Source organism: Chiloscyllium punctatum, chromosome 44 (assembly GCF_047496795.1).
Source record: "Chiloscyllium punctatum isolate Juve2018m chromosome 44, sChiPun1.3, whole genome shotgun sequence".
In the NCBI taxonomy this organism is placed as follows: Eukaryota; Metazoa; Chordata; class Chondrichthyes; order Orectolobiformes; family Hemiscylliidae; genus Chiloscyllium; species Chiloscyllium punctatum.
Window position 1 is genome coordinate 46,637,125 of NC_092782.1, and position 12,424 is coordinate 46,649,548.

At 39.6% G+C, this 12,424-nt stretch overlaps 1 protein-coding gene across 1 annotated transcript in view; it reads right to left on the reverse strand.

The window, feature by feature from the left end:
- snd1 (staphylococcal nuclease and tudor domain containing 1) overlaps positions 1 to 12,192 on the reverse strand; it is an 868,653-nt gene extending 856,461 nt beyond the window's left edge. Inside the window, exon 1 of the mRNA XM_072562814.1 lies at positions 12,043 to 12,192. Coding sequence (XP_072418915.1) covers positions 12,043 to 12,132 — 90 coding nt within the window. The 5' untranslated portion in view covers positions 12,133 to 12,192. The remainder of the gene's footprint in view (positions 1 to 12,042) is intronic.
- Positions 12,193 to 12,424: the final 232 nt, after the last annotated feature.

The following is a 12,424-nucleotide window of genomic DNA, read 5'->3' on the forward strand; positions in this document are numbered from 1 at the left end:
TTTGCTTTTCATTTTAATTAATCCTGAAGTGAAGTAGGAAACCAGGTAATAACATTTTATCTAATAACAGAACTATTTACAAAGACCAGCATTAGAAATGAACGCACCACCCAGGAAGCATGCAGAGGCCAGAAGCTCCTCTCCATATTTCTAGAAGTCTCTCTTTATATATTCTCAAATTACTTAATCAAATGCCGTCCACCATTAATCCTATAATACAGTAAATACTCTATCCACAGATTCCACTCTTCTTCAAATCAAAACTTTATATCACACAAACAATATATCAAAATAAATCAGACAAAATAAAAAAAGCTTCCAATTCCATACATCACACTGTAAGTAGACCTCAAATTGTTTCTTTATACAAACATTCCTTTTTGTTAAGCAATAATTTCTTTTCTTTCACACAACTCTTTTACTCTAGCAAAATGTCAAGATTTTACTATGGACAATTAATCTTCCAAGTCCACCAACTTAATACCGGGACATTTTTTTTAAAGAAAACAGCTTTAAAACACTCAAAACTGTTCTGAAATGTCTACGGAAGACACTTCACTTACAAGACAGGCCAAGTTTCTAAAACCTCTGACGTGGATTAACAGGTAACAAGTTTGGCCATTTTGCCTACAGAAGTGCATGCTTGCCATCATCTGAACTACAGTATCTGGAAAGAAAGCCACAGAGATAAAAATAATCTACCAAAACTCATTATGTAAGAGCGCTGAAGACTGCCTAGATGTTTCAGTGGCACTTTGATAGAGTTGCTTTGCCCATTGTTAAACCGTTCATTAAAATGGTTTGTCCCCATAGTTTGTGCACCAACAGCCAGTAATCACAAATAACCCCTTCATCAAAAGCTATGACTGTAAGCTAATTTGTTTGCTACAGAAACAATATCAAGAAAGTCTGCAGATTTGAACAGTGATGGCTTCCTCTCAACAATTTTTTTTGAAAGTGTAACAGAGTCTGAGCTCTCACAATTTTGGAACAGACTCTATTACAATTTGAAATACATCACATGAATAGTAGAACTTTTTTTTAAGTTTCAAAAGCCATGGCACCCAATCTGGTTAAGGTTGAAATGCAACGTAGAAGACTGTCTCCAAAAGCAGAACCAGCCACAAGCTCACTGAAACTTCAAGACGACTAAAGTAACTGCAGAATGCATAATTCTTCTTACTTATAGACTTTAATGCTTTTATAAGTAAAGAAAATTATACAATCAGCTGCATTTGAAAACTCATCCAAAACACTTGCATAAGAAATGGCACTAAAAAGAACGAATTTCATGACCTCCTGGAAATTACAGTACAGATTTTTTTAAAATATTTTATTCTCCAGTAAAATGACCTCAATTGTGCTACTTCCTCAAAGTACTTAATTCCAAAGCACCCAAACTGGTGTCTGGCCTTATCTCAGCCAACTTTCAATCAAGCTTCTTAACTGCTCTGACTTCTCTTTAGATGAAAGATCACTATTCTGTGATGACCAAGCATACTTTATCAGGATCCAAGTAATGCTTTCTGGATAAGATTTTGATTCAAGGTTACTCTTGACCTATTCTGATTAACATCTAAGCCTAAATATGTAAATGCCCCAAAGCCTGACTTGTCATGCTAAATTGCTCTTTAGCTTTATTTATTACAAATTGCTCAAACACCATAAAATTGTCCTATAATAGACCTTGGTCATGCACAATGATGCCAAATATTTTCCCTTTACAGTATCAGTAGAATGCCATTGGTTCTGCCTTCAGAAGCACATCCTTTCAACAACCCAAATCTAATCAAGAAATACATAACCTCAACACATCACTTAGTCCATTAAGTTAATTTTAACCGCATTCCTTCTATGCTGTACTCAAATATACTTCGCTTCGGAACTTTTCTGCCTGCAAAAAAAAAAGGAACCACCCACCTGCATTCACACAAATGTGCGCCCAACACGATTTAAATTCTGCTATGGTGGGGGTGGGATTTTTATTTAAAAAGAGGAAGAGAACAGGACAAATGGGAATTCTGACATTTTGACCTCCAAGTCTCTTTCCAATATTTCATTCACTAGTCTCACTTCAGTCTTATCAGATCTATCTGGGAGTACATTTCCACACATATCCAATTGTGTGATGGGTACTTTATCTGGCACTTCAGAAATAGACACCAAATTAATTCCAACTATTCAAATCTACTTTTGTCTCTCCAATTAATTTATTGGAGGCCACAAAACATGTCAGTTATAAGGAGCTTTTAAGAGTGCCATACTGCGTTTTTGTTTTCCACTGTTCCACCCCAAATTGCCATTCCACTGATCTTACTTCTTCTCGAGTGATGCGGTCAATGTCTGACTATTCCAGTAGCTTTCCCTATTCTTGGAATAGTCATATATCTCTTCTCTGTACGCTGTCCTTTGGATAATACAGGTATAGCCTGGACCCAAGAGTAAGTGTTCTCGTCACCACCATACTCAGATCCATTGTATGCTTCACCATAACTGTCAAATGCATAATGAGAGACACGGAATATCTTATTGCCCTCTAATTGTTCTGATTCTGAACATTTGTAATTAGTCCCAATTAACCATAATGAATGAATGTTCATAACCTGACTACCATTTTGGAAAACTATGGCCCTGCTATCTCACTGTACATATTACCAGACAATTTTATACTATGACTTTCTTTTATGGTCTAATAAGCCCTTGACACTGAAGTTTACATTGTTTGGTCTTCTGAGATTGCATACACTCTCCAAATTTTCTCCAATAATTCAGCCTTCTCGTAGTTATTAGGCGACAGTGTAAAGATAATGTCACTGGGCTAGCAATGCTGAACCCCAGGTTAACTGTCTGAGACCACTGATGCGAATCCCAACTTGGCAAATGGTGAAACTTAAATTCAATTAAAAATTCTGGAACAAAAAACTAGTCTTAATTGTAAACATAGAACCCATCATTGATTGTCATCAAAGTTCATGATCTTAGAGAAGGATTATCTTAGACAAGGCAATCTTACCTAATCTGGCCAAAAAAATGGGACTTCAGACCCAAACTGACTTCTGGGTGATAAATGCTAGCCTACTAGTTATTACTTAATTCCCATGCCAAACTGAAATGGCAGTTTTCCATATTGTTACATGACATTTTTCACTAATTTCTTCAATTAACCATATACATTCAACCTATATGTAACCTTTATCAGCATTTTTATTCAAAAACTTTCAAATCACATTTTTAGCCTGTGACAAGAGCAGCAGATCCCTGTAACTTCAAGACAATTTGTTTTTTTTCCCCCCTGATTCCTACCACTTGATGTCAGCAAAAAGCCTTTACCATTCTGATCAAGAACGTCAATTTTTGCTAAGGGATATAGTAATAGTTAATCAGGTAAATTGCAGATTCACTGACTTTCTTAAATCAATCACTTTGTTACTTCCCATGTCCAAAGTCACCTGTACTTTTTTCAAAAGAGTATTTCATTGAGTTTACGTCAGTTCTACTAAAAAAGTGGCATACTCCAGCTATTTTATCTGGATCACCATTCTTTCAATGAGCTCATTGTATCACCAACCGAAAGCGGAAAAAAGGAATTTTCAGAATTCATTTATACCAATCCTTGCCTCAGTGAATCAAAACAATATTTTAACCAATTGGGTACCAAAGTGCAATCACAACCTAACAGTGCACTTAATGTGACTTCAGCCTCATCTGAACATCCTGCTGATCCATTTTGAGTAGTTAATTGCACAATTGAGTCATATCTGAAGCACTTGTGAACTGTGCATGCTCAAGGTTCAATCCAAGTGTTTACTAACTGGAAAAAATAACTCCCTTTGTGTCTCTGCAATTCTGTCATACATCTAAATGAACGCTAAAAGCTGCAGAGAGTCCTCATTCTGTGCAACACCACAGATTGCCCCACTTGTGCCATCAGGGCTGCTGAGAATGATTACTTTCCCAGATTTTATTTTGACAAAGCAGATGTATGATCTAAAATGGTCTTTCCTCCTGGGAATAGATTATCAGTTAAGATCAGGAAATTATCGATATGTAACAGCTTAGCACAATGCAGCAATTTAAATGCAAGCACTGAATTAGGAAATCACCAAACTGAATTTCTGTAATCTTTTGTGGATCTGTTAAAATTCATGATATACTAATCTCTCAAAATTATCAAAGTCTGACTATTCCTTCTAATATATCATCTTTCTCGTAAATCCAAATCTTAACTGCTATCCAATGACAGGCAACCATCTCACAAAAGTACCTCTTGCTGATTTGTTAGCAAATGACAAGGCAAAGTCAATAACTTGTTCTTTTCTTTGTTAGGTCATAACCTGCAACTATATTTCCACTGGCCAGAAGCTGTGGGCTCAGGAGAACTTTAGTGATTTACTTGACCCAGATAATTTACATTTGCTTTTAACCATCCTTCAAAAATAACTTGGATGATAATCACCCATCTGAAAAGAAATTTTCTTAGTTTCCAACTTGCACCTTTAAGCAACAATTCTCTATTAGTATGTTAATTTGTTCTGAAACCAGATGGTTAAGTGGGAAACAAGATGACAATCTTTTACATAATAAATGTATTTACAGAATACAACATGACAAATGCATGCCTCTTCCTAACAGACATTGTTTGTCTACAAAGTACTTGAAGTAAGGATTTACATGGACCAGCAGAGACCTGCAAAACATTTGCAACTTAGCATCTTTATGGCAACAGTAATGCTTTAAAGTTCCATGCCCTATACATTATATTCCTTCCAAAATTCTCATATCGTCCCTATACCATCTGTCAACCACCCACTCCCATATGCCATCTCCATTTCACAGGCCAACCCCGCCTTCCTTCAATCATGCTGTTCTCCCCTCCCCAAACCTGCCCCTACACACCCACCCACCCCACTCCACACCCTCACCCTGGCACAATACTTTTGCACCTACATTTTAGGATATGTTAAAGCTACTGAATTTGATGTGATCCTAATTCAACTCAAAAGGGAGCACCTGAGAGAACTGGTGAGGACATAGTAGGAGTACCTAATATTGAGTTCAATCAATTGAGCAAAGGAGTCATAAAAAAAGCTACTTACTTAAACCTTAGAAAAGCGAGGTATGGCAAAATAGAAAAATTCAGGATGTGAATTCCAGCATTAAGTGCCATGATTTTAAATGTTTAACAACCTGCATTTCTACAGTAGAGTCATACAGCCATAGAGTCATAAAGCACAGAAACAGACTCTTCAGTCCAACCAGTCCACACTGACCATAATCCCAAATTAAACTAGTCCCACTTGCCTGCTCCTGGCCCAAATCCCTCCAAACCTTTCCTGTTCATGTACTTTAACCATATTAAAATATCCCAAGATACTTCACTAGGTTCATTTAGACAAAAATAGCTCTGACAGTAAAGATGAAGCAAAAGAACAAGTCACAGTATACCAGGTTATAGTTCAACAGGTTTATTTGAAATCACAAGCTTTCAGAGCGCTGCTCCTTTGTCAGGTGAAGTGGAGGGAAGCACACTGGCACAGAAAGATAATGGCAAGATAATTCCAGGTAATTAAAACGGTGTCAACAGATAAATACAAATAATGTGAGTACAGTGTCGATAGGCTGAATAACAAATCTTTGCCGGTAATCAAGAGCCAAATGGTGAGAATAAAGTGTCACCAGTTGAATAACAAGTGAAGGAATTACCTACAAAACCATTAATTACAAATAATCAAAGATAAGGTGATGCTCGATGGCTGGAATAACATGAGTAAGGTATCAAAGTCGCATGACGAGGGTCTAAACAAAGTAACAGTAATAAAATAAAAACTACATAAACAGATTAAGATAGAGAGATAATAACAAGTAGTCAAGGTTGCAGGAATGATGAAGGAAAAGAACTGTGGTGAGAAAAGATAGAAAAAAGAATCAAGCTGCCGAATAAAACGTCATACAGAAGAGAGGATAAGAGTTTCAACACAGCCAGTTTCTGAATTACGGAAGGGTCAGATCGCATAGAATTTTATAATGTGAACATGGCTGTTAAACTTCAATACACGAGGGAATGAGGAGGCAATGAATTTCAATTTGGTGAGTAATAGATGATCACCTAATATGGAGTGGAACATTCCCATTAGATCTTGGTCAAATTGGACTGTGTGGGGTGGAGGAATCAAGTCTATTGGTGACAAAGCCTGAAACCTCAGCTCCAATGAACATGAGATTTGAGCAGAGGTGAAAATAGTTCTTTATGGTGGCAGGTGGCAAACAGATGAACAAACTTAACGCAAGTTATTTCGATTCCACATCTGCACAGAGCAATACTTTAAGGAATACTTTGCATAGATTTGCAATCTACTTTACATAAGCACATATGTCTCACCACTGGTCCGTTTTTACCTTTTTAGAGCTTTCCCAGACATTTTCTCTAAATCAAAATAGTGCGTTGGGAAAGGAAAATTTCAAATCAAAAGTTCTAAGAAAAAGCACGGTGGTTCGCACTGCTGCCTTGCAGCGCCAGAGACCCGGGTTCAATTCCCGCCTCAGGCGGCTGACTGTGTGGAGTTTGCACATTCTCCCAGTGTCTACGTGGGTTTCCTCCGGGTGCTCCGGTTTCCTCCCACAGTCCAAAAATGTGCAGGTCAGGTGAATTGGCCACGCTAAATTGCCCGTAGTGTTAGGTGAAGGGGTAAATACAGGAGAATGGGTCTGGGTGGGTTACGCTTTGGCGGGTTGGTGTGGACTTGTTGGACCGAAGAGCCTGTTTCCACACTGTAGGGAATCTAATCTAATGCTATCTTGGGTTTTACTCAGCTGGGTGACAGAATAATAAGGAAATGTCCAGTGTGCAGTTAATTTTATCCAGTTTTCTGGAACCTACATGTTCATCTAGTTGAAAACACTGTACAATAATTTTTGATAACATTACAGATAAAATTGGGCACAAGCAATGTTGTATAGATGGCATACTAGTTAATTTTCATATCAACTCCACCATTTCAATATTCAATACAAGAAGCAATTCACATGCATAATACATTTGTATGTTTTACAGGATGTTTTATAAGGAGTGGCTCAATGGTTAGCACTGCTGCCTCACAGCACCAGGGACCCAGGTTTGATTCCCACCTCAGACGACTGTCTATGTGGAGTTTGCACATTCTCCACGTGTCTGCATGAGTTTCCTCCATGTGCTCCGGTTTCCTCCCACAATCCAAAGATGTGCAAGTCAGGTGAACTGGCCATGCTAAATTGCCCATAGTGATTGGTGCATTAGTCAGGAGTAAATATAGGGTAGGGGAATGGGTCTGGATGGGTTTCTCTTCGAAGGGTCAGTGAGGACTTGTTGGGCAGAAGGGCCTGTTTCCATACTGTAAGGAATCTAACCGAATCTATGTCTACACACTCACTATTAGACCATTCCTTAATAATTCATTAAATTAATACCTGTTGCTATCAGTGTGTATTAATTGTCCCATTCTCCCCAGCTCGCCAAAATACTAAAAATTCTCTTCACACCTTCATTCCTGCTTCACAACATAACCCTTCACATCCAATAAACCTGAAGTGCTTGCAAGACCCAAGGGTCCAGGTAAGGATGGAGCAATTTCAAGTCCTCCATCAGAACCTATAATACACAAACTAGAAATTAATCTCAGCAACATGTTAAATACCATCTTTCAGGTGACAAGCTGCACACAACATTGGGATGTTATTAAACCAGAAAGAGTGCAAGAATGATTTAGATGGATGTTTCTGAGACTGGAAGGATGGAGTTATAAGGAGAGACTGGATAGGCTGGGACTTTTTTCTTTTAGCTTCCTACGCTAAGGGGTGACCTTGGAGAGGTTTATAAAATTATGAACGGCACAGATAAAGTAAATAGCCAAAGTCTTTTCTCTAGGGTAAGGGGGTCCAAAACCAGAGGGCATAAGTTTAAGAAGAGAGGGGAAAAGGGACCTCATGGGCAACCTTTTCCCCACAGAATGTGGTGCATATATGGAACAAATTGCCAGAAGTGATAGAGGCAGGTACAATCATAACATTTAAAAGACACTAGGACAGGTCCATGGACAGGAAGGGTTTAGAGGGCTATGGGCCAAACACAGGCAAGTGGGACTAGTTCAGTTTCTGAAACCTTGTCAGCATGAACGAGTTGGGCCAAAGGGCCTGTTTCAATGCTGTATTATACCTTCAACCAATTGTTTATCGAAATCCACCAGTTCCTATTCAAGTTTGTTCTGTGGGACCCTGACAAGCCCAGATTTCTGTATTACAATGAACACAAACTCGCTTTGAAATAGCCCAAGAAGAAAAACTTTTTTTTTCATATTTTCATACCTAAGGGGTAAAGTTGCCATGGTCTTGCCTGTACATAGCATGGTCTCTCATCAGAGAAACACTAGTGGTGGTTTAACCTGAGGGTCATCACACCTCAGACTAGGAAAGATTAGATTAGGTTAGATTTGATTAGATTCCCTCCAATATGGAAATAGGCCCTTCAGCCCAACAAGTCCTCACCAACCCTCTGAAGAGCAATCCACCCACACTTATTGCCCTACCCTGTATCTACCCTGACTAAGGCACCAAACACTATGGGCAATTTAGCATGGCTAATTCACATAACCTGCACATCTTTGCATTGTGGGAGGAAACCAGAGCACTAGGAGAAAGTGAGGACTGCAGATGCTGGAGTATCAGAGTTGAAAAATGTGGTGCTGGAAAAACACAGCAGGCCAGGCAGCATCCGAGGAGCAGGAGAATCGACATTTCGGGCATAAGCCCTTCTTCAGGAATCCTGAAGGAAACCAGAACACCCAGAGGAATCCCACGCAGATATGTGGAGAATGGGCAAACTCTACACAGCCAGTCACCCAAAGGCAGGAACCGAACCCGGGTCCCTGGTGCTATTAGGCAGCAGTGCTAACCACTGAGTCACCATGCCACCCACAAACATAAGACACCAAGCAGAAGAAAAAAAACTTTATGGTAACCTCAGCCAATACAGGAATTGAATACACATTGTTAGTACTACTGTATTGCAAACTAGCCATCCAGCCAGAGCTAACATTTTCGTTACTATATCACATCAACTTTTCTGCATATGAATTTAAAAACTTTGCAATGGATAATTTAGTGTAGTATTCAATTGAGAAAATCTATTTTAAACCTACAACTTCTTCTGAAATAAAGTACACAAACATGCTCACTCCAATATCCATGTATTGGAACGAACTACTGATGAATCCTGTTCAGGACGATTCTCAGTTTCTTCAAGTAATAACAGCAAATCTGCCAATACCCACCCTTGCCTGTCACTGTGCTCAATAAATAGCTGGTGCAAGACACACTGAAGATCATTACTGAAATTAAGCTAAGAACATTCTTCCATAAAATTACTCTTGGGTTTATAACAAGACACCAAAATTGGAGTAATGGATGGCAAAGGTTACCTCAGAGTACAACAGGATCGCGATCAGATGGGCCAATGAGCTGAGTGGCAGATAGAGTTTAATTTAAATAAATGTGAGGTGCTACATTTCGGTAAGCAAATCTTAGCAGGACTTATACACTTAATGGTAAGGTCCTGGGGAGTGTTGCTGAACAAAGAGACCTTGGAATGCAGGTTCATAGCGCCTTGAAAGTAGAGTTGCAGGTAGATAGGATAGTGAAGGCAGCATTTGGTTTGCTTTCCTTTATTGGTCAGAGTATTGAGTACAGGAGTTGGGAGGTCATGTTGCGGCTGTACAGAACATTGGTTAGGTCACTGTTAGAATCTCACGTGCAATTCTGGTCCCCTTCCGCTCAAAAGATGTTGTGAAACTTGAAAGGGTTCAGAAGAGATTTAAAAGAATGTTGCCAGGATTGGGGGATTTGAGCTACTGGGAGAGGCTGAGTGGGTCAGGGCTGTTTTCCCTGGAGCGGAGACTGAAGAGTGACCTTATAGAGGTTCATAAAATCATGAGGGGCATGGATAAGGTAAATAGATGAAGTCTTTCCCTGTGGTGGGGGAATCCAGAACTGAAGGGCATAGGTTTAGGGTGAGAAGGGAAAGATATAAAAGGGACCTAAGGAGCAACTTTTTCACGCAGAAGGTGGTGCATGAATGGAATGAGCTGCCAGAGGAAGTGGAGGAGACTGGTACAATTGCAGCAGTTAAAAGGCACCTGGATGAGTATATGAATAGGAAGGGTTGAGAGCGATATGGGCCAAGTGCTGGCAAATGGGACTAGATTAGATTAGAATATCTGGTTGGCATGGACGAGTTGAACCAAAGGGTACGTTTCCGTGTTGTACATCTCTATGATTCTAATATTAGTCTACAAATTGGGAGAGTTAACAATTACAAGTCCATGTAACTTACATTGGAGACTATGCAAATTGGTAAACAAAAATGTTTGACTTTCCACCAATTGTGTTTAACAGAAACTACATATGTTACTAAGCAATCACTGATTTTTTTTAAAATAGACATCCCTAAATTTATGTTTATCCTCCATTCCTTTTGGCAAAAATATAAAGTACACAATTTTGCACGCCAAAGTTTAACAGGATCCCCACGGAGAGCATATGTTCAATATTATCAGCAGAATCATGATTTCCAAGAATAATCATGAGTTATCTTTCTTAACCACACTGCATGAACAGTTGCCAATTTATGTTTAAAATGGCACAAAATTCCACACTATGATCCACTGATGTTCCAAGCCATATAACGCACCAGGTTCAATCACTAGTCTGTAGTGATCGAGTCAGGGCAACAATTGGAGTACTATATGATACAAGTCGATTTTACTTAAAATTTGCATCATAGGCCCAAGATAAGCCAACACAATCTAGTCAAGATTCTCAATTAATTATCTGGTGAATCAAAGCAGAAATGTTGGGCAAGACAGCAATTGAGTTGGTTGCATTACCCACCTGCACTGATGTCAAAGGCATAAGAATGTGTAATTAGCAATGCATTTATTAGCACCTGAAACATCATATCCTCGCAAAAGACAAAACCTTGGGGATAAGAAAACTGCAGGAGAAAAAGTCAGATCAACCCGATAAATTAAACCTTTTTCAACAGGAAATTGCTTTCCAAAATGATAGTAATAACATGAACAAATCTAATGCCGCAGCCAATTTCAGTGCATCTTGTCACATGGTGCTGATAATCAATAATATCACCTGGAACACTTTAGTTCTGTTAATATAGACCCTCGCGAAAAAAAATACATTATCAAGGACAAGGTTCATAAAAGTCTCTGCATTAAAAAACATTCTGTACACTTAATTCAAGGTCAACGCTTGAAAATGAAACTGTTCTATGCTGGCTTTAACTCATAAGGACAGAAAACGTGATTCAAAAGAATGAACTGTTGAAAAGTAGCGATTAAAGACTGAATTCTATTGCAAGGTTTAAAAGCAACGAGTTGCTTTCTGCGAAGTTCCATCAATAAACTGAAGTTTTATAAATAAAAACTTAGTCCCTACATCTGATTGATGCGAAGAGCCACCCGTCATATGCTGCGCTCACCCATTTTCTCCCCAGTTTACGTGGCTCATCCAGTTACTCGATATCCTTCGTGACAAGATTATAAAACAGATTTAATCCCAGAATGTGCTCAAATATATTTGAATTTTCTCTCCGTTCGCCCGCGTACTTCAGTTATTTCAAACTCCCTCCGAATGATCTCACGTGAAGCTGCTCCGGACCCGGGAGAACAGAGTAACTCCCAGGGTTTCTCTTGCGACGCCACCCACCCAAACCATGAACTCTCCTTGTCAAAACTCCATCGCTCGCTGATTCAAAGCCCTAACTTTCCGGTTTTTGAATGCTAAGGAGTTTGCCGGAGAATTTCGCTTCATGCACAAGTTAAACCGCTTTCGCGGAGCTTCGAAGCTCAAACTGATGTGTGTTTACTCCAACCGCCTCCCCCCAACCCCCCACACTTTTTGCACACCCTTTGTCAGTCGCCCCCGTCCTGTGTCAACGCATCATGTAATCCAATTTTCTTTTCCTGCCTCCCACCGTAATGGTGACAGCATCTCACCCACCAGTTTGACAATGCCTCGCTGGAGCGGCAGGGCCGGAGCCGCTGACTGAGTTTGAGAAGGAGTCGCTGCTGCTGCTGCTGCTGTCGCCATCGTGCCTGATCGGAGCGATGAGTGAACCGGAAAAAGAAAACCCAGTGGGGGCCCCGCGCGCTGTATAGATAGAACCGCGCGTCTCCATTGTAACTGCTTCCGGGGTGGTAGCGTCGTGTGCTGCAAAACGTCACGGTTACTAAGGGAGACATTTCCGGGCGGTGTATGTGGACACGTCAGCTCAAGCAGAAGGGAGTATGTGTATGAAAAAAATTATCTTTTCAAAGAGCTTTACACGATCTCTGATTTATTGGAAGCCAGTTATAGCCAATGAAATATATCTAAGGTGTTG